The following is a 23,356-nucleotide window of genomic DNA, read 5'->3' as shown; positions in this document are numbered from 1 at the left end:
CTGTGTATAAACTTTTATTTCTGGTGTAACTTTCCAGGGAAAGTGGATCAGAAGAATCTACGCATTTGTTCATAGGAAATGAAGCAGTAAAAAGAGCGGCGGTTTTAGGCACAGCAACCAAATTCCAGGTTTCACTTTTCAAATGTAATGAACGATCGGCGGAATAAACGAAGGAACGCTAGGATGGGATTGGTTGCAATGGGCAGCTGCATGTATCCATCTCCTGTGTTCCGTAGAACGGTCCAACAAAGCGTTATCTGCACTCTGCAGAGCACCCGGTGAATGTCTGCCGCCGGTGAATGTCTGCCGCCGGTGAAGGTCGCTTTTACGGAGCTTCTTCACGTGAAACACTCCAGGCTGCTCTTGGCGCGCTCCATCTCATGCAGAAAACTGTAGAACTGCGGCAGGGTCAGCTCTGGGGAGAAAAGAAGAACTGTGAAAGTCTGAACAAAATGAAAAATGACAAATATCTGTCAATCCGGCTCTGTGCCCGGGAGCAGGGCTCTCTGGTTCGGAGACAGGCCCCAATAGCTCCTGCTGCTGTGGTACACACTGTCAGTTTTTTTTTTCTTCAACCCAGTGGCTGATTGGAAAAAAAAATACAAAAAAAAAAAACTGAAGAGCTCAGGAGGAGCTCGCTGTACTGTCTGATGTCAGCACATTGATCTCTCGGATTGACCCCCCTACCAGTACACTGCATTGGCTGCCACCACTGATCAGATGCTGGTGTTCCAACATGCCCGTTTGGCCGGCTTTTGTTGGACAGGTGGGTGTACACATGGGCCGAACGTCGCCCGGTTTCTATCCGATGCGTAAGGGAACATGCTCCCAGCACAGAACAGCAACACCGGCTGTATTCATGTGTGGCAACTCCACGTTAAAGCCCACCGCTGTGCTGCCACACGTATGGCCGGCATTAAAGGGTTACTATACCACTGAAAGTTGTTTGTTACTTCTGTTCAAAAACTGCAAGAAAATACCTACTGATCCTGCCAGAAATCAAGTGAGCGGATATCTGTGTTCTCGGCCTCTGTTGCACATTTTTCAGTCACATCATTACCAGGTTTCTCTGTGGACTACAGAACCCCTCCCCTCTGGAAGAAGAGAAGAGAGGGAGGTGTCTGTAGACCTGCCCTAGGAAGACAACAACACTGCTTCTCTATGGATACTCTGACAGTGTGTGAGCGTTGTCATCCCAGGATGGAAGCTGGGTTACTGGCAGGGTCAACAGGGGAGGAAAAAAAAAAAACTAATGCAACCACATTTAACTACTTCAATACCAGATACTTTCACCTCCTTCCTGCCCAGGACAATGGTCAGATTTCAGAGCTGTCACACTGTGAATGACAATTACTCAGTCATGCAAAACTCTGCTTAAATGAAACTTCTAGCATTTTTTTGCGACAGATGGAGCTTTCTATTGGTGGTATTTAGTCACCTCTGGGGGTTTTGTATTTTTTGCTAAACAAACGAAAAAAAGACTGAAAATTTTGAAAACCATTTTTTCCTTAGTATAGTCTGTAATAACATTTTGCAAATAAGTAATTTTTCATCTTCACTGATGTGCGCTGATGGGCAGTGATAAGAGGCACTGATGAGGAAGCACTGATGAGGAGGCACCGGTAAGCTGCACTGATGAGGAAGCACTGATGAGGAGGCACCGGTAAGCTGCACTGATGAGGAGGCACTGGTAAGCTGCACTGATGAGGAGGCACTGGTAAGCTGCACTGATGAGGAGGCACTGGTAAGCTGCACTGATGAGGAGGCACTGGTAAGCTGCACTGATGAGGAGGCACTGGTAAGCTGCACTGATGAGGAGGCACTGGTAAGCTGCACTGATGAGGAGGCACAGGTAAGCTGCACTGATGAGGAGGCACAGATAATCAGGGCGCTGTCTGTAAGTGTACAATACTGAGCTCACTGTGCCCCTCACAGACCCAGCTCTCCTTCCCTCACACACAGCAAAGGAATAGAGTCTGTTTACACTGTGACACCTGTGAATAGCCCAGCTGATCACATGGTAAAGGGCTGCTGTGATTGGCCCTTTATCCTGATCTGTGATCACCACCCTGTAGCCATTTATCGGTTATAGCGTAGTGGAAAAAAGTGGTTAAAACGGAGCTCCACCCAAAAGGAGAAAGTTCCCCTTTAAGTACTGGTCCCCCGCTCCCCGTATGGAACTGGCATCGGGTACACGATCTCAATTCCGCTGCGATCACCTAGGCGATCGTAAGTGAAAGTTGCCCCCCCCCCCCCCGTAGCCTTCTGGGATGTGTGACCGGCCCCAGAGGACTACAGGACCATTCACAAGGCACAGCGCTACTCATGCATGCACAGTGGGCACCCGGCTCTGAAGCCACAAGCAGTCACAGCCGGGTGCCCACACTGTAGATCCGGGGGCTGCATCATGAGACAGGTGAGTGGCTGTTTTTTTTAAAAAAGATTCTCTTTGACTGGAGCTCTACTTTAGGGACTAGTAAGCTGCAATATATATCATTTCTGTTCTTCGGTATAAATACACGTTTAATACACACATTCCGATTTCTCAATTGTAAGCTCCTCGAGCCGGGCCCTCCTATTCCTTCTGTACTGAAATGTATTGTAATGTCTCCTTTTATATTGTAAAGTGCTGAGCAAACTGATGGCACCATATAAATCCTGTATAATAATAATATATATATAAATCCTGTATAATAATAATAATATATAAATCCTGTATAATAATAATATATAAATCCTGTATAATAATAATAATATATAAATCCTGTATAATAATAATAATATATAAATCCTGTATAATAATAATAATAATAATAATAATAATATATAAATCCTGTATAATAATAATAATATATAAATCCTGTATAATAATATATATATAAATCCTGTATAATAATAATATATATATAAATCCTGTATAATAATAATAATATATAAATCCTGTATAATAATAATATATATATAAATCCTGTATAATAATAATATATATATAAATCCTGTATAATAATAATATATATATAAATCCTGTATAATAATAATATATAAATCCTGTATAATAATAATATATATATAAATCCTGTATAATAATATATATATAAATCCTGTATAATAATAATAATATATATATATAAATCCTGTATAATAATAATAATAATATATAAATCCTGTATAATAATAATATATAAATCCTGTATAATAATAATATATAAATCCTGTATAATAATAATATATATATAAATCCTGTATAATAATAATAATATATATATAAATCCTGTATAATAATAATAATATATAAATCCTGTATAATAATAATAATAATATATATAAATCCTGTATAATAATAAGTATAGGTCTTTGATGGACTACAAATGGACTCACCTACATACACAGGCTCCAACTTGCTGCCTTTTCTAATAACCATCTTCAACTAAGAGGAAATACAAAACCGTCAGAGAGAGCAAACAAAAATCTAAATGCCGTCTAATGATGGGGACAGAACACGTTATCTGTTCTGCTGCACCACAGGCATTGCCGGATTTATCATTGGTGGAGATACGACTGACATGGCAATGATGACTACATGCAGGGTAACATTCTGGGGGGGGGTAGGTAGACAGCCACTGGGTAGGAGGCACTTACCTGCAGGAAAATACTACCGGCTTTTTCCACTTCACTACTGGCTGCTGTAACTACAGGAGACAAGATAGAGAATTATATATATGAATTATAAAAACAACTAACAATGTACCCGGCTTACAGACATAGTTGTGTAAAGAATAAAGTGAATACGTTGAAGGTAGAGGGGGGAGGTTGGGGGTGGGGGGGGGGGTGGAATGTATTGCCACACTTTTCCCCCATAAAATACTGTTTTATTTATGTATTTATTTCAGGTACTTATATAGTGCCGTCAATTTACGCAGCACTTTACATATATATTGTACATTCACATCAGTCCCTAACCCTCAAGGGGCGTACAATCTAAGGTCCCTAACCCTCAAGGGGCGTACAATCTAAGGTCCCTAACCCTCAAGGGGCGTACAATCTAAGGTCCCTAACCCTCAAGGGGCGTACAATCTAAGGTCCCTAACCCTCAAGGGGGGTACAATCTGAGGTCTCTAACCCTCAAGGGGCGTACAATCTAAGGTCTCTAACCCTCAAGGGGAGTACAATCTAAGGTCCCTAACCCTCAAGGGGGTGTACAATCTAAGGTCCCTAACCCTCAAGGGGCGTACAATCTAAGGTCCCGAACACTCAAGGAGCGTACAATCTAAGGTCCCTAACCCTCAAGGGGTGTACAATCTGAGGTCCCTAACCCTCAAGGGGGGTACAATCTAAGGTCCCTAACCCTCAAGGGGCGTACAATCTAAGGTCCCTAACCCTCAAGGGGCGTACAATCTGAGGTCTCTAATCCTCAAGGGGTGTACAATCTAAGGTCCCTAACCCTCAAGGAGCGTACAATCTAAGGTCCCTGACCCTCAAGGGGGGTACAATCTGAGGTCTCTAATCCTCAAGGAGCGTACAGTCTAAGGTCCCTAACTCACATTCATACATACATATACTAGGGACAATTTAGACAGGAGCCAATTCACCTACCAGCATGTCTTTAGAGTGTGGGAGAAAACCAGAGTACCTGGAGGAAACCCACGCAGGCACAGGGAGAACATGCAAACTTCAGGCAGGTGATGCCGTGGTTGGGATTCGAACCAACGACCCGAATACTGCTGGCGGAAGTGCTAACCATTTAGCCACTGTGCTGTGTTGCTTTCCTTATCTCAGTGCTGCTGATCTCCTCCAGTCTCTAGCACCACTTCATATCTATATGCACTCGCTCCAACACTGGTTGCCTATCATTGGGCCAGCTTCCTGATAATGACATCATAGGAGGACCATGCATGCACAATGTTCATGTTGGCACCTCCAACAGCACGTAGTCTCCACTAGGGGAGCATGTGACAGGGTGACAACGCACAATTGTCACTCCATACAGGGAGGGATTTGTCCATCTCTGTAGTTGATATGACAACATTAGACATATTTTTAAATGCAAAGAGCGAAAGTAACTGAATTTGTGTCAGTCAAAGTCTTAGATTGCAGGGCCCTCTGATTCCTACTGGATTAAATAGTATTGTAACCGTACTGTCCGCCCGCATGTTGTAAATTGCTGCGTAAACTGTTGGCGCGATATAAATCCTGTATAGTAATAATAATAATGTACAGCAGAGCTCAGCCTGGAGAAGGGAGAAGCAGCACAAGGAGACAATGAGTTTTGCTGCAGTGCTTAGAAGTACACACACACACATATATATATCCAGGGGCGGACTGACCATTTGGAAACTCGGGCACTGCCCGAGGTCATTGGGGGGCCCCATGAGATGCCCCTGGTACCTTTTCACAGTCTTTTTTGAGTTTAGGCAAGGACACAGGGGCCCCATGATCTCCTATTGCCCAGGGGCCCCATGGTTTGTCAGTCCGCCCCTGTATATATCTGTATTTGTATGCAGACCACCCTAGGTACCAATCCACATGTGACGTTGAGCCTCCATTCCCATCCAGGAGAGGAACCTGTACAACTGTGCAAGACTGGAGGGAAGGTCGGCAGTCAGAATTCTAAGCAATCATGTCCACATAACTCACCTCCAAACTTCCACTCCATGTCCACCAATTGGTTAATACTGAGCGTTCGTCCGACCGCCAGCCGAGACAGCGCTGCTGCGTCATGACTCCACTGCAATCAGAGGAATACAAAGCAGATGACGTCATACCGTGCACCCTACAGCACCACAGAGGGATCGATGCAAATGCAATGTCACGTATTCGGTTTTACCCACCACTCAGTGAATGTTAAAACCTGACCTCCGCTAGGACTTGTTGTTTTCAGTTTTGGGTGGAGTGAGAACGTTTTATTACTGTCTTTGTCCCGCTGCAAAGAATCACCTTCTCTATGAGGTTGATTTACTAAAACTGGAGCGTGCAAAGTTTTCCACACAGCAGCCTGGATCCTCCTCTTCTCAGGTCCCCCGCAGGCTCTCCTGTCTGTCGGGTGCCCCCACAACAAGCAGCTTGCTATGGAGGCACCCGCTGCTCTATGTGTGTGTTTTTTTGTACGTACGTACACACACACGCACACACGCACACACACGCACACACACACACGCGCGCACACACACACACACACGGCTGGGCCCCCTCTCTTTCTTCTCATTGGCTGACTGGCTGTGATTCACAGCAGCTGGAGCCAATGGCTGCAGCTTGCTGTCTCAGCCAATGAGGAGTCAGAGACTCGGAACAGCCAAGGCTGTCGTTCACATCGCTGGATCGCAATTAGGTTCATGTAAGTACTGAGGGGGTTCGAGGGGGGGGGATGCTACACACAGGTTTCACATTCAGAGAGAAAAAAAACCAAAGGGGTGGGCTTCACAGTGACTGATCACTGTGATAGCCAATCAGAGGCTATCACAGCGATCATGTGACCCTGAATCGGGAGTCCTTGGTCCCGACTGTTAGAACGGGACCTGGGACTCTCAGCGACGCCGTCGTGCAGCGCGCTCTCAGCGACGCCCTGCCGTGCAGCGCGCTCTCAGCGACGCCCAGCCGTGCAGCGCGCTCTCAGCGACGCCCAGCCGTGCAGCGCGCTCTCAGCGACGCCCAGCCGTGCAGCGCGCTCTCAGCGACGCCCAGCCGTGCAGCGCGCTCTCAGCGACGCCCTGCCGTGCAGCGCGCTCTCAGCGACGCCCTGCCGTGCAGCGCGCTCTCAGCGGCGCCCTGCCGTGCAGCGCGCTCTCAGCGGCGCCCTGCCGTGCAGCGCGCTCTCAGCGACGCCCTGCCGTGCAGCGCGCTCTCAGCGGCGCCCTGCCGTGCAGCGCGCTCTCAGCGACGCCCTGCCGTGCAGCGCGCTCTCAGCGACGCCCTGTTGTGCAGCGCGCTCTCAGCGACGCCCTGCCGTGCAGCGCGCTCTCAGCGGCGCCCTGCCGTGCAGCGCGCTCTCAGCGACGCCCTGTTGTGCAGCGCGCTCTCAGCGACGCCCTGCCGTGCAGCGCGCTCTCAGCGACGCCCAGCCGTGCAGCGCGCTCTCAGCGACGCCCAGCCGTGCAGCGCGCTCTCAGCGACGCCCAGCCGTGCAGCGCGCTCTCAGCGACGCCCAGCCGTGCAGCGCGCTCTCAGCGACGCCCAGCCGTGCAGCGCGCTCTCAGCGACGCCCAGCCGTGCAGCGCGCTCTCAGCGACGCCCTGCCGTGCAGCGCGCTCTCAGCGACGCCCAGCCGTGCAGCGCGCTCTCAGCGACGCCCAGCCGTGCAGCGCGCTCTCAGCGACGCCCTGCCGTGCAGCGCGCTCTCAGCGACGCCCAGCCGTGCAGCGCGCTCTCAGCGACGCCCAGCCGTGCAGCGCGCTCTCAGCGACGCCCAGCCGTGCAGCGCGCTCTCAGCGACGCCCAGCCGTGCAGCGCGCTCTCAGCGACGCCCTGCCGTGCAGCGCGCTCTCAGCGACGCCCTGCCGTGCAGCGCGCTCTCAGCGGCGCCCTGCCGTGCAGCGCGCTCTCAGCGGCGCCCTGCCGTGCAGCGCGCTCTCAGCGACGCCCTGCCGTGCAGCGCGCTCTCAGCGACGCCCTGCCGTGCAGCGCGCTCTCAGCGACGCCCTGCCGTGCAGCGCGCTCTCAGCGGCGCCCTGCCGTGCAGCGCGCTCTCAGCGACGCCCTGCCGTGCAGCGCGCTCTCAGCGACGCCCTGTTGTGCAGCGCGCTCTCAGCGACGCCCTGTTGTGCAGCGCGCTCTCAGCGACGCCCTGTCGTGCAGTGTGCTCTCAGCACAAAGACAGGTACGCAAATATACGGCCCCACAGGAAAAAAAGCTCAGTTCTGTGAGGCCGCATATTTGTGTGATGTCGGCGTCAGGGGGTTAAAGAGCGCAGCACCATTACGCCCCCTGCTGGAGTGGAGCAGATCACAATTGGAGGGTCAATCCCTATTCCATACACGGGGGGGGGGGGGGTCAGATTCACTCACCTCGTCTGCAAAATAGGCAGCTTTCTCGTCATCGAGCCCTGTGTAGACAGAACAGAGATCAGCACACGTCACAGACACCGGGGTCAAATCTATAGTTCTCATGAATCAATCTCCTCACCCAGAACAAGGAGATCCGCTCTCAGCTCTTCCGATTTTAGGTTTCTTTTCAGGGCAGCTAGATCAGAGGGGGACACAAACAGTAAACAGTGGACGCTTTTCTTTTTTTCCTAACGTGCAGCCAAATTTTTATTTTCAATTTCAAAAAGATTTGCGGAAGGCTTAAAACTTCTGTCAAGCTATCATTTTAAATCTGTGTCTCCAATGCGGAGAATTCCTTCACTTCCTGTGAGTGTGACACCCATTTAAAGAAACGGAGGGGCAGTTTTCATTGGAGAAAACAGCATGGGCAGCCGTACAAATACTGGGTTTTGTCCGTCTTTGTATTAGTGTTTTTGTCTGTGTCCTTACTGTTTATCATTTTTATTTTTAGGACAAATGAAGAATTGTTGGGGCGATATGATTTTGTTTTTTATGCAATCCAAAAAAAAAAAAAAAGGAGTTAATAACCAATCAGAATGCTCCCAGCATTCCCCGTACTACACGAGCCTCACCATTCAGTACAAGCAGGACACTCCTCACGATGTTCTTCAGGGGCCCCAGGCTGATCCCATTGTCTCTGGCAAAGTCCTCTAACTGCGACGTGAACTGGTCAACCTGCGTAAAAACAGATCAGCTGAAAACGTGTCCGGAAGACTCAAAGTCATGAAAGTAAACTTGGGAATGCAACAGCTACGTAGATGTTCTGTGGAGCGTGGCTCTGATCCGACTTTACACTCTCTGGATCAGAGTCACATCAAAAGTCGCATCAAAGTAGATGCAGGAACCTTTTAAAAGTTGCTGTGACTTTAAAGTGTTACTAAACCCACAACACTAATAGATGGGAAATCTTCCAATGGGGACACTAGTTCTGGTGACAGCTAGAGGTCCCCAGAACACTAATAGAGGGAAATCTTCCAATGGGGACAGTAGTTCTGGTGACAGCTGGGGGTCCCCACAACACTAATAAAGGGGAAATCTTCAAATGGGGACACTAGTTCTGGTGACAGCTGGGGGTCCACAGAACACTAATAGAGGGGAAATCTTCCAATGGGGACACTAGTTCTGGTGACAGCTAGGGGCCCAGGAACACTAATAGAGGGGGAATCTTCCAATGGGGACACTAGTTCTGGTGACAACTAGGGGTTACCGGAACACTAAGAGGGGAAATCTTCCAATGGGGACACTAGTTCTGGTGACAGCTAGGGGCCCAGGAACACTTATAGAGGGAAATCTTCCAATGGGGACACTAGTTCTGGTGACAGCTAGGGGTCCCCAGAACACTAATAGAGGGGGAATCTTCCAATGGGAACGCTAATGCTGGTGACAACTAGGGGTTACCGGAACACTAAGAGGGGAAATCTTCCAATGGGGACACTAGTTCTGGGGACAGCTGGGGGTCCCCACGACACTAATAGAGGGGAAATCTTCCAATGGGGACACTAGTGCTGGTGACAGCTAGGGGTTACCGGAACACTAACAGAGGGGAAATCTTCCAGTGGGGACACTAGTTCTGGTGACAGCTGGGGGTCCCCACAACACAAATAGAGGGGAAATCTTCCAATGGGGACACTAGTTCTGGGGACAGCTAGGGGTCCCTCGAACACTAATAGAAGGAAATCTTTCAATGGGGACACTAGTTCTGGTGATCTGGGGGTCCTCAAAGAATTCCCTTAATTAGTAGAGATTTCCTCTCACATCCTGTTTGGGTATGGGACAAGAAGTGAAGGAAAATCTCCACAATGGAACAGAGATGGCGAAAAAAGAAAATCTGCCATCGGTTATGACCTTCCCTTAGTGTCCAGTCATACAGAATTGAAATCGCATCTAATGAATGTGAATGTCAGTGTCTTAACAGGTGTGATTTGCTGCGGTGCGATTTCACATACATAGCAATATAACGAACAGTGCAAAGCAAATCGCAAGAAATCGTTGACAATCGTCACACTAAAGTCTTAAAAATCCGCACGATTTTAAATCTCAGCGGTGTGACCGGTGACTCTCTCTATCCAAAACGAAAATAAAAAAAAAAAAAAATGTTTTGTCAGTAGTTCTACTTTAACCACTTCCCGTCCGGCCCAATGTATATAAACAGCCGAATGGGAGCACTGCAGCAGTGGGTGGCTGTTTATAAACGTCCTTCTTGCTCCCCGCCTGTGCGCGCTCCTCTGTGTGAGGTCCCGATCATGTGATCGCTGATTGGCCAATCAGTGATCACATGAATAGTAGTAAGCAAGATGTCACTTCTGACATCATTGCTTACTACGTGTGAAATCTGTGAATGATCACAGAGATCACATGGTACAGGGCTATTCACAACAGCCTTGTACCATGTGACAAGCTGTGACCAATCACAGCTCACACAGTATTTCTCAATGGCTGCAAGAATGCATCCAGAGAGAAGGAGAAATGATTGCTTTTACAGCCTTTATGGGTGTAAAAGCAAGCAGTGTACAAAAAGAAAAAAAAAAAAAAAAACTTCATCACTTTTTCACCCCCCACAAGTAGTACAGTGTCACCAGTGACACTGTACTGCTAGGGTGAGAGTATGTTAAAAAAAAAAAAACATAACTAATAATATACTGTAATAAAATAAAAATGTCAAAAATGTTTTTGAAAAATTATAATTTTTGGTTATAAACTAACTTGGGTTATTTTTTTTTTTTTACTAAAAAGATAGCTGAATACATTTTGGCAGAGATTTATGAAGAAAGATCATTTATTTGCAAAATTTTATAAGAAAAACACTTTTTTTCAAAGTGTTTAGACTTTTTCATTTATATAGGGGGGGAAGCGTCCGGACCGGAAGGGGGGGGGGGGAGGCATCCGGACCGGAAGGGGGGGGGGGGGGGGGGGAGGCGTCCGACCGGAGGGGGGGGGGAGGCGTCCGGACCGGAAGGGGTGGGGGGAGGCGTCCGGACCGGAAGGGGGGGGGGGGGAAGCGTCCGGACCGGAAGGGGGGGGGGGGGGAAGCGTCCGGACCGGAAGGGGGGGGGGGGAAGCGTCCGGACCAGAAGGGGGGGGGGGGGGGAGCGTCCGGACCAGAAGGGGGGGGGGGGAAGCGTCCGGACCAGAAGGGGGGGGGGGGGAAGCGTCCGGACCAGAAGGGGGGGGGAGCTTCCGGAAGGTGGGGGGGGGGGGGGAAGCGTCCAGACCTGAAGGGGGGGGGAAGCATCCGGACCTGAAGGGGGTGGGGGGAAGCGTCTGGACCTGAAGGGGGGGGGGGAAGCGTCTGGACCTGAAGGGGGGGGGAAGAGTCCGGATCTGAAGGGGGCGGGGGGGGGGAAGCGTCCAGACCTGAAGGGGGGGGGGAAGCGTCCGGACCTGAAGGGTGGGGGGGGAAGCGTCCGGACCTGAAGGGGGGGGGGAAGTGTCTGGACTGGAAGGGGGGGGGAAGTGTCCGGACTGGAAGGGGGGGGAAGTGTCCGGACTGGAAGGGGGGAAGTGTCCGGACTGGAAGGGGGGGGGGGGAAGTGTCCGGACTGGAAGGAAGGGGGGGGGGGGGGGGGGAGTGTCCGGACTGGAAGGAAGGGGGGGGGGGGAAGTGTCCGGATTGAAAGGGGAGGGGGGGGGAAGTGTCCGAACTGAAAGGGGGGGGGGAAGTGTCCGAACTGAAAGGGGGGGGGGGGAAGTGTCCGAACTGAAAGGGGGGGGGGGGGGAAGTGTCCGAACTGAAGAGGGGGGGGGGGGGAAGTGTCCGGACTGAAAGGGGGGGGGAAGTGTCCGAACTGAAAGGGGGGGGGGGGGGAAGTGTCCGGACTGGAAGGGGGGTGGGGGGGAGTGTCTGGACTGAAGTGGTTAAGTGACAGTCCGCTTTAATCTATTACAGAAAACGGAGAATTCGGCCAACCTGCACGAATATGTGAAGTGTTTACCTTTAAATAAAGTACAACAAAAAGAAAAAAATGACATCCTGCGACATGTTCATCGAGCGCACTGCAGCGTGGGTGTTTAATGCACGCGAACGCACGCCCGCTGGTGTGAATGAGGCCCTTTGGCTGGGATCACACCTAGTGTTTCATGAGCACACATTTTTTGGCGATGCGCACAGGGCAGCCCATGGATTTCAGTAGCCCTAAGTGCGCCGAGGAAGCTCACATACCTTCTTCGGCATTCAGCTTCATGCGTTTTGATGGGAGTAAGAATGCGCATGTTTGGGGGGGCATGAACAATGAATGGCACCCCAAGAGTGACACGTGTTTTCCATGCTGTGAACCTAGCCTCGGGGTTTCCATCTCCTTTATTAGCTCCCGGGAGAAGAGATTTCTCTGCACACATTTTTCTATCCCAGCAAGGTTGAGGTTGGTGACAAATTACCTCCTTCTGCTCCTTCAGGAAGGAAAAGATGACTTTGCAGAGACGGCACACTTGCTGCGGGAGAGAAGACAATGTCAGGTCAGTGATGGAAATGTATACATTGTATCCTCTCATTTCCTGTCCAGGCATAACAATCCCATTATTTCCTCATTAGTGACCCCCGGGACAACGTATAATGAGCTCAGGGGAACCGGCTGTCATTACAAGGAGCCATTATACCGCAATGTCCAATAAGAGTTCAACACAGACCTAAAAATCGGGGTCGGGAACCCATCGATCGGGATCGGTTGTGAGCAGCTCCCTTCCTGGCTGAGAGGGGTGGCCAGGGCGGCATTCACTGGGACCAATCCTCCCTATTTTCCTCCTGCAGCAGCTAAAACACAGCTTCTCCTACTCCCCCTCCCACTAGCTACCCCACCCTGTCTAGTTTTTCCTTCCTTCTGCTGCCCTGTGTGCTTCCCCTTCACCCCCAGCAGTGCTACCGGCTTCCTCTCCTGCCAGCTGATACAGGGGATCCTTTCAGTTTGGGGAGTGGGGGGATGGTAAATATGTCCTTCCCTGAATGAACACAGTGACTGATCGGTACTGATCACTCCTGTGTTTGTTCCTAACTAAAGCATAGTAAATTGTGTTTCCTATGCTTCAATTTGTGAAGGAACAGGGAGACTGTGCAGAGCTCTTCCTGCTCATTTGTTCTGTGCAGCTGAGGCAGCAAATATAGAGATTGAGGGCTGTGTCCTCAATCACTGTCTGGAAAGTGACACATGAGAGGTCTGTTTAGACCCCTAAAATTTCACCAAAGACCCCCAACAGGACTGTTAAAAAAATTGTGAGGAAGAATAAAAAATTATTTTGTAAAAAAAAAAAAATTATAATAATATAACAACTACTGACATGGCCCCCTAATCTGCCGATACTACCCCCCTGACTTGCCGATACCACCCCCCTGACTTGCCAATACCGCCCGCTGATCTGCCGACACTGCACCCCCCCCATCTGCCACCTGCCGACACCGCCCACTGATCTGCCGACACCACCCACTGATCTGCTGACACCGAGGGGTCCCCGGAACACTAATAGAGGGGAAATCTTCCAATGGGGACACTAGTTCTGGTAACAGCTGGGGGGTCCCCGAAACACTAATAGAGGGGAAATCTTCCAATGGGGACACTAGTTCTGGTAACAGCTGGGGGGTCCCCGAAACACTAATAGAGGGGAAATCTTCCAATGGGGACATTAGTTCTGGTGACAACTAGGGGTCCCTAGAACACTAATAGAGGGGAATCTTCCAATGGGGACACTAGTTCTGGTGACAGCTGGGGGTCCCCACAACACTAATAGAGGGAAATCTTCCAATGGGGACACTAGTTCTGGTGACAGCTAGGGGTCCCCAGAACACTAATAGAGGGGGAATCTTCCAATGGGGACACTAGTTCTGGTGAAAGCTTGGGGTCCCCGGAACACTAATAGAGGGAAAATCTTCCAATGGGGACACTAGTCCTGGTGACAGCTAGGGGTCCCCAGAACACTAATAGAGGGAAATCTTCCAATGGGGACACTAGTTCTGGTGACAGCTGAGGGTCCCCAGAACACTAATAGAGGGAAATCTTCCAATGGGGACACTAGTTCTGGTGACAGCTGAGGGTCCCCGGAACACTAATAGAGGGGAAATCTTCCAATGGGGACACTAGTTCTGGTGACCTGGAGCACCCCAAGGAATTCCCTTAATTTTCAGCGATTTCCTCTCACTTTCTGTTTGGCTATGGGCTAGGAAGTGAAGTGAAATCTCTCCAGGGGGACACAGATGGCAAAAAAAAAAACCCTGACAGGCGTTATAATGCTCCCTTACTCTATCCAAAAAAGGAAAAAAAAAAGTTTTGCTTACAGTTCCACTTTAAGGTAAATCTTAAAAAGTACAATTCTATTTTATTTCTATTCAGTGGGCACTGAACTTGTTATTTGACAATTCCAGGTGTGTCAGATTGTTGTGCTCCCCCTATGGGTACTGTGGTACCTCCCGACCAGCCCATATCACTGGTGTGTTCTGTAGTGGAAGCAACCACAGCGGCAGGGGTAATGGGAGGGGGGTGTTACTAATAACTGTAATTCAGATTTTGTGTCCCCACCCCCCCTCTAGTCGCTATGGTACCTCCCGATCTCCCCATATCATTGATGCGTTTTGAACTGGAACGAACCACAGCGGTACGAGTAATGGGGGGGGGGGGGGTCACTGATAACTATCATTCAGCATTCATATTCCATGGACTGTCCCCTCACCTCTCCGGACAGCTGCCTCATGTTCTGCATATCGGAGGGCACGGAATCCGGCAGCGGAGCGGGAGAGCATCTAAGAGCCATGACAGCCACCTGATCAGCTGACCTGTCACATGACTCAGTCCGCCAGCGCGTGCTCGTCCCTTACCTCAGGAGACATTTTTCTGTAGCTCGCTTGGTTCTGTTGGCTTCAACCGACCCCAGTTAACAAAACACCACCGGACGGTTATATCTCCGTTTACATTCCATCTCCTAAGAAATCGAAGTATTAGGAATGTTATTTTCCTAGCTCTATTCAAACCTCAGGTCAAGCCTCTGAGGGGAGATGCGCTGTGATTGGTCGGAATACAGCACGGTGGCATACGTATCCTCGCCGGTCCATTGGCTCCAGTGCCTGTCACTCTACGGTGGGCGGTGCTATCAGACAGATTTAAAGCGCCAAAATCTGTCTCCCATGAAGATATGTCCCCTTTGAAGCAACTGCGCATGTCAGGGTTTTTAGGCATAAGAAGCCGATCAACAACCATAGCACAGAGCTGCCACCGCTGATTACACTCACATGCCAGTGACATGAGGGGGGGGAATGACATGGGAGGACAGTGACATGTGGGGGGACTGACATGGGGAGGACAGTGACATGTGGTGGGGGGGGGACTGACATGGGAGGACAGTGACGTGGGGGGAATGATATGGGAAGACAATGACGTGGGGGGGGGGGGGGAATGATATGGGAAGACAATGACGTGGGGGGGGTCAGTGACATGTGGAGGAAAGTGACATTTGGGGGGGGTCAGTGACATTTGGGGGGGCGGGGTCAGTGACATATGGAGGACAGTGACGTGGGGGGGGGGAATGATATGGGAAGACAATGACGTGGGGGGGGTCAGTGACATGTGGAGGACAGTGACATTTGGGGGGGCGGGGTCAGTGACATATGGAGGACAGTGACGTGGGGGGGGGGGAATGATATGGGAAGACAGTGACATGGGGGGGTCATTGACATGTGGAGGACAGTGACATTTGGGGGGGGGTCAGTGACATGTGGAGGACAGTGACATTTGGGGGGGGTCAGTGACGTGGAGGACAGTGACATTTGGGGGGTCAGTGACATGTGGAGGACAGTGACATAAGGGGGCCGTGACATGGGGAAGACACTGACGTGGGGGGGTTCAGTGACTTGGGGGGGGGGGGGGGGTCAGTGACATGGGGAGCACAGTGACATGTGCTGGGGTCAGTGACATTTGGGGGGGGGGTGACATGGGGAGGACAGTGATGTGGGGAGGAATGACATGTGGGGGGGACTGACATGGGACGACAGTGACGTGTGGGAAAGGACAATGACATGCGGGGGGGGGGGGGATGACATGGGGAGGACAGTGACGTGGGGGAGGACAGTGGGGGGGGGGGCTGACATGGGGAGGACAGTGACATGTGGTGGGGAGGGCCTGACATGGGGAGGACAGTGATATGTGTGGGGGTCAGTGACATGAGGGGAGGGGACTGACATGGGAGGACGGTGATGGGGGGACAGTGATATCTGGGGGGGGAAGTGACATTGGGAGGACAGTGACGTGTGGGCTGCGACATGGGTGGGTCAGTGACATGAGGGGGGGGAGTGACATGGGGAGTACAGTGGCATTGGGGGGGGGGCATGACATGGGGAGGACAGTGACACGTGCAGGGGTCAGTGACATGGTGGGGCCTGACATGGGGAGGACAGTGACATTGGAGGGGGGCTGTGACATGGGGGAGGACAGTGACATGGGGAGGACAGTGACGAGGGGGGGGGGGCAGTGGCATGGGGGGGACAGTGACATGGGGAGGACAGTGCAAAAAATGATGTGGCGCTAATACCATGTGAAGCCCACAAGTGTGAATACAAAATAGTAACAATATATGAAAAATAAAAACTATGAATAAACAAATCCTGCGAGGTGATAATAATGACAAGTGCCGCTCACACCAACCTGGGTACAAATACAAAATAATGTAAGTGCCAAGAAAAAGTCCAAATGGGACCATGGAATCAATAGTGCCCAAAAAGATCCTAATTGGATCTAAAGGTGATGTGAAAATAATACCGTATGACAAGGAGTCCAAAGTAGGACTGCACATAAAAGTGCTAAAGCACCCCTCCCCCCCCCGAAAAAAAAATGCACTATGGCATAAATTCACAAATCCACATAGAAACAAACAATGTGACACACAGAAGTAACATAAGGCACCTAATTGCTGCATGCGTGATAATAAACAACAATCACATAAAAGTGCATCAAAACAGAGAAAACGCATCCCACTAAATGTGTATATTGAACACAAATTGCAAATGAAACGTCCAGTGTGGTGATGACACCTTAAATCTGGATAATAATAACCCCTTTGTGACGGCCAATCATTCCATCATGAAACACACAGGTGAAACTGGAAAAATGAGAATATGGTGCAAAAGTTCATTTATTTCAGTGCAGCAACTTAAAAGTTGAAACTAATATATGAGACTCATTACATGCGAAGCAAGATAGTTCAAGCCGTGATTTGTCATCATTGTGATGATTATGGCTTACAGCTCATGAAAACCCCAAATCCACAATCTCAGAAAATGAGAATATTGTGAAAAGGTGGAATAATCTCGGCTCAAAGTGTCCCACTCTAATCAGATAATTCAGCCATAACACCTGCAAAGGGTTCCTGAGCCTTTAAATGGTCTCTCAGTCCGGTTCAGTAGGAATCACAATCATGGGAAAGACTGCTGACCTGACACCATCACTGACACCCTCCATAAGGAGGGAAAGCCTCAAAAGGTAATTGCAGAAGAAGTTGGATGTTCCCAAAGTGCTGTATCAAAGCACATTAATAGAAAGTTATGTGGAAGGGAAAAGTGTGGAAGAAAAAGGTGCACAAGCAGCAGGGATGACCGCAGCCTGGAGAGGATTGTCAGGAAAAGGCCATTCAAAAGTGTTGGGGACTTTCACAAGGAGTGGACTGAGGCTGGAGTCAGTGCATCAAGAGCCACCACACACAGACGGATCCTGGATATGGGCTTCAAATGTCGTATTCCTCTTGTCAAGCCGCTCCTGAACAACAAACAACGTCAGAAGCGTCTTACCTGGGCTAAAGAAAAACAGACCTGGCCTGGTACTCAGTGGTCCAAAGTCCTCTTTTCTGATGAGAGCAACTTTTGCATCTCATTTGGAAACCAAGGACCCCGAGTATGGAGGAAGAATGGAGAGGCCCAAGGACCCCGAGTATGGAGGAAGAATGGAGAGGCCCAAGGACCCCGAGTATGGAGGAAGAATGGAGAGGCACAAGGACCCCGAGTATGGAGGAAGAATGGAGAGGCACAAGGACCCCGAGTATGGAGGAAGAATGGAGAGGCACAAGGACCCCGAGTATGGAGGAAGAATGGAGTGCACAAGGACCCGAGTATGGAGGAAGAATGGAGTGCACAAGGACCCGAGTATGGAGGAAGAATGGAGTGCACAAGGACCCGAGTATGGAGGAAGAATGGAGAGGCCCAAGGACCCCGAGTATGGAGGAAGAATGGAGAGGCCCAAGGACCCAGAGTATGGAGGAAGAATGGAGAGGCACAAGGACCCCGAGTATGGAGGAAGAATGGAGAGGCACAAGGACCCCGAGTATGGAGGAAGAATGGAGAGGCACAAGGACCCCGAGTATGGAGGAAGAATGGAGTGCACAAGGACCCGAGTATGGAGGAAGAATGGAGTGCACAAGGACCCGAGTATGGAGGAAGAATGGAGTGCACAAGGACCCGAGTATGGAGGAAGAATGGAGAGGCCCAAGGACCCCGAGTATGGAGGAAGAATGGAGAGGCCCAAGGACCCAGAGTATGGAGGAAGAATGGAGAGGCACAAGGACCCCGAGTATGGAGGAAGAATGGAGAGGCACAAGGACCCCGAGTATGGAGGAAGAATGGAGAGGCACAAGGAGCCCGAGTATGGAGGAAGAATGGAGAGGCACAAGGAGCCCGAGTATGGAGGAAGAATGGAGAGGCACAAGGACCCCGAGTATGGAGGAAGAATGGAGAGGCACAAGGACCCCGAGTATGGAGGAAGAATGGAGAGACACAAGGACCCCGAGTATGGAGGAAGAATGGAGAGGCCCAAGGACCCCGAGTATGGAGGAAGAATGGAGAGGCCCAAGGACCCCGAGTATGGAGGAAGAATGGAGAGGCCCAAGGACCCCGAGTATGGAGGAAGAATGGAGAGGCACAAGGACCCCGAGTATGGAGGAAGAATGGAGAGGCCCACGGACCCCGAGTATGGAGGAAGAATGGAGAGGCACAAGGACCCCGAGTATGGAGGAAGAATGGAGAGGCACAAGGACCCCGAGTATGGAGGAAGAATGGAGAGGCCCAAGGACCCCGAGTATGGAGGAAGAATGGAGAGGCCCAAGGACCCCGAGTATGGAGGAAGAATGGAGAGGCACAAGGACCCCGAGTATGGAGGAAGAATGGAGAGGCCCACGGACCCCGAGTATGGAGGAAGAATGGAGAGGCACAAGGACCCCGAGTATGGAGGAAGAATGGAGAGGCACAAGGACCCCGAGTATGGAGGAAGAATGGAGAGGCACACACTGCAAGATGCTTGAAGTCCAGTGTGAAGTTTCCACAGTCTGTGTTGATTTGGGGAGCCGTGTCATCTGCTGGTGTTGGCCCACTGTGCTTCATTAAGTCCAGGGTCACCGCAGCCGTCTACCAGGAGATTTTGGAGCACTTCATGCTTCCTTCCTGCAGTGACACCCACATACTGCAAATGCAGCCGGCTGCATGGGGGCACAGCCATCCTAGCCTACTCTCTGCTTGCAAACTCCAGCCGGCTCCTGGAACTTCCCCCCCCCCCCCATTCTTTCAGCAGCTTCATTTCTGCCCCCCTCCACACTCACCCCTCCAGCTGAAGCCATCCAGAGTTTACAGAGCATGGCAGGGGGGGCAGAAATCTTCTTTCCTCCCTCTGCATACAAGGAATGTAGAGATATCGGTAAGGATCGCTGGTGGGGGAGATGTGGGGGGGGGGGTTGTTTCAGGACCCCGGAGAGTAGTGTCAGCATGAAAGCAAACTCCTCTAGGCAGTGCAGACGGAGCACACAGTCGCAGCTTCCCCCATGTGTCTGTTATTTGGACGTAGGTGCAGGAGCCACCCGCAGCACTTCACTGTCTGTGACCTGCTTTGATTTTTGGGATGCTGACCGGGACAAGGACCTCTCTGGACAGCATTAGAAAATCAACACCCCCTCCCAATCCCCCCTCCTGACACAAATCTCCCCTCCCACCACAAATTCCCACCAATCCCCTCTCCCATCACAAATTCCCACCAATCTCCTCTCCCATCACAAATTCCCTCCAATCCCCTCTCTCCCATCACAAATTCCCACCAATCCCCTCTCTCCCATCACAAATTCCCACCAATCCCCTCTCTCCCATCACAAATTCGCACCAATCCCCTCTCTCCCATGACAAATTCCCACCAATCCCCTCTCCCATCACAAATTCCCACCAATCCCCTCTCCCATCACAAATTCCCACCAATCCCCTCTCTCCCATCACAAATTCGCACCAATCCCCTCTCTCCCATCACAAATTCCCACCAATCCCCTCTCCCATCACAAATTCCCACCAATCCCCTCTCCCATCACAAATTCCCACCAATCCCCTCTCTCCCATCACAAATTCCCACCAATCCCCTCTCCCATCACAAATTCCCACCAATCCCCTCTCCCATCACAAATTCCCACCAATCCCCTCTCCCATCACAAATTCCCACCAATCCCCTCTCCCATCACAAATTCCCACTAATCCCCTCTCCCATCACAAATTCCCACTAATCCCCTCTCCCATCACAAATTCCCACCAATCCCCTCTCCCAGCACAAATTCCCACCAGTCCCCTCTCCCAGCACAAATTCCCACCAATCCCCTCTTCCAGCACAAATCCCCCCCCCCCAAAAAAAAATCACCCCTCCTAGCACAACCTCCCTTCAATCCCCCCTCCAAGCACAAATCCCCCCAATCACCCTTATTAGCACAAATCCCCACCACCACCAAGAAAAGTTCTACTTCACCCCTCCTAGCACACATGCTCTTTACCCTCAAATGTTTCACCCTAGAACAAATCCCCCCCCCCAAATCACCATTCATAGTAAAACCTCCTCCAAATCCCCCCTCCTAGTACAACTCCTCCCAATCCCCCTTCCTAACACAAATCCCCCCTCCTAGTACAACTCCTTCCAATCCCCCTTCCTAACACAAATCCCCCCTCCTAGTACAACTCCTTCCAATCCCCCCTCCTAACACAAATCCCCCCTCCTAGCACAACCCCTCCCAAACCACCCAGTAGTACAGTGATGGCGAACCTTTTTGAGCCCGAGTGCCCAAACTGCAACCCAAAACCAACTTATTTCTTTCAAAGTGCCAACACTGCAATGAAACCTGAATATCGAGCTTTTGGTTTAGAAAAAACAACTCGTACAGTAGTGCAAACTAATTAACAGTACAGGGATGACCAGAGACTGCGGACAGTACAGGGATGACCAGAGACTGCGGACACAGTACAGGGATGACCAGAGACTGCGGACACAGTACAGGGATGACCAGAGACTGCGGACAGTACAGGGATGACCAGAGACTGCGGACAGTACAGGGATGACCAGAGACTGCGGACAGTACAGGGATGACCAGAGACTGCGGACACAGTACAGGGATGACCAGAGACTGCGGACAGCACAGGGATGACCAGAGACTGCGGACACAGTACAGGAGATGACCAGAGACTGCAGACACAGTACAGGGATGACCAGAGACTGCGGACACAGTACAGGGATGACCAGAGACTGCGGACACGGTACAGGGATGACCAGAGACTGCGGACACAGTACAGGAGATGACCAGAGACTGCGGACAGTACAGGGATGACCAGAGACTGCGGACACAGTACAGGGATGACCAGAGACTGCGGACACAGTACAGGGATGACCATAGACTGCGGACACAGTACAGGGATGACCAGAGACTGCGGACAGTACAGGGATGACCAGAGACTGCGGACACAGTACAGGGATGACCAGAGACTGCGGACACAGTACAGGGATGACCATAGACTGCGGACACAGTACAGGGATGACCAGAGACTGCGGACAGTACAGGGATGACCAGAGACTGCGGACACAGTACAGGGATGACCAGAGACTGCGGACACAGTACAGGGATGACCAGAGACTGCGGACATAGTACAGGAGATGACCAGAGACTGCGGACAGTACAGGGATGACCAGAGACTGCGGACAGTACAGGAGATGACCGGAGACTGCGGACAGTACAGGGATGACCAGAGACTGCGGACAGTACAGGGATGACCAGAGACTGCGGACAGTACAGGGATGACCAGAGACTGCGGACAGTACAGGGATGACCAGAGACTGCGGACACAGTACAGGGATGACCAGAGACTGCAGACACAGTACAGGGATGACCAGAGACTGCGGACAGTACAGGGATGACCAGAGACTGCGGACACAGTACAGGGATGACCAGAGACTGCGGACACAGTACAGGAGATGACCAGAGACTGCGGACAGTACAGGGATGACCAGAGACTGCGGACACAGTACAGGAGATGACCAGAGACTGCGGACACAGTACAGGGATGACCAGAGACTGCGGACAGTACAGGAGATGACCAGAGACTGCGGACAGTACAGGAGATGACCAGAGACTGCGGACACAGTACAGGGATGACCAGAGACTGCCGACACAGTACAGGGATGACCAGAGACTGCCGACACAGTACAGGGATGACCAGAGACTGCGGACACAGTACAGGGATGACCAGAGACTGCGGACAGTACAGGAGATGACCAGAGACTGCGGACAGTACAGGAGATGACCAGAGACTGCGGACACAGTACAGGGATGACCAGAGACTGCCGACACAGTACAGGGATGACCAGAGACTGCCGACACAGTACAGGGATGACCAGAGACTGCAGACACAGTACAGGGATGACCAGAGACTGCGGACACAGTACAGGGATGACCAGAGACTGCCGACACAGTACAGGGATGACCAGAGACTGCGGACACAGTACAGGGATGACCAGAGACTGCAGACACAGTACAGGGATGACCAGAGACTGCGGACACAGTACAGGGATGACCAGAGACTGCGGACAGTACAGGGATGACCAGAGACTGCGGACACAGTACAGGGATGACCAGAGACTGCGGACACAGTACAGGAGATGACCAGAGACTGCGGACAGTACAGGGATGACCAGAGACTGCGGACACAGTACAGGAGATGACCAGAGTCTGCGGACACAGTACAGGGATGACCAGAGACTGCGGACACAGTACAGGGATGACCAGAGACTGCGGACAGTACAGGGATGACCAGAGACTGCGGACAGTACAGGGATGACCAGAGACTGCGGACAGTACAGGAGATGACCAGAGACTGCGGACAGTACAGGAGATGACCAGAGACTGCAGACACAGTACAGGAGATGACCAGAGACTGCGGACACAGTACAGGAGATGACCAGAGACTGTGGACAGTACAGGAGATGACCAGAGACTGCGGACACAGTACAGGAGATGACCAGAGACTGTGGACAGTACAGGAGATGACCAGAGACTGCGGACACAGTACAGGGATGACC

General features: G+C 51.0%; 1 protein-coding gene across 2 annotated transcripts; it reads right to left on the bottom strand.

Moving 5' to 3' along the window:
• On the bottom strand, positions 1 to 14,846 carry COMMD7 (COMM domain containing 7). Of its 2 annotated transcripts, XM_089665550.1 has the most exons (9): positions 14,688 to 14,845; positions 12,411 to 12,464; positions 8,609 to 8,711; positions 8,116 to 8,172; positions 7,998 to 8,035; positions 5,635 to 5,725; positions 3,640 to 3,689; positions 3,379 to 3,427; positions 1 to 415 (listed from the first exon to the last, which is right to left on the bottom strand). In XM_089665550.1, the coding sequence occupies exons 1-9, from the start codon at positions 14,766 to 14,768 to the stop codon at positions 339 to 341; spliced, it is 600 nt and encodes a 199-aa protein (XP_089521676.1). In that variant the 5' UTR covers positions 14,769 to 14,845; the 3' UTR covers positions 1 to 338. The 2 variants fall into 2 exon arrangements, with proteins under 2 accessions (XP_089521676.1, XP_089521677.1); XM_089665551.1 differs by lacking the exons at positions 3,379 to 3,427; positions 3,640 to 3,689 and having other exon boundaries at positions 14,688 to 14,846.
• Between the last annotated feature and the right edge of the window lie 8,510 nt (positions 14,847 to 23,356).

This window comes from Staurois parvus, unplaced genomic scaffold (genome assembly GCF_062004578.1).
Source record: "Staurois parvus isolate SC_StPar_1 unplaced genomic scaffold, SC_StPar_1.0 ptg002240l, whole genome shotgun sequence".
In the NCBI taxonomy this organism is placed as follows: Eukaryota; Metazoa; Chordata; class Amphibia; order Anura; family Ranidae; genus Staurois; species Staurois parvus.
The sequence above is the reverse complement of the archived record's forward strand: the minus strand, read 5'-3'. Positions and strand labels throughout refer to the sequence as shown.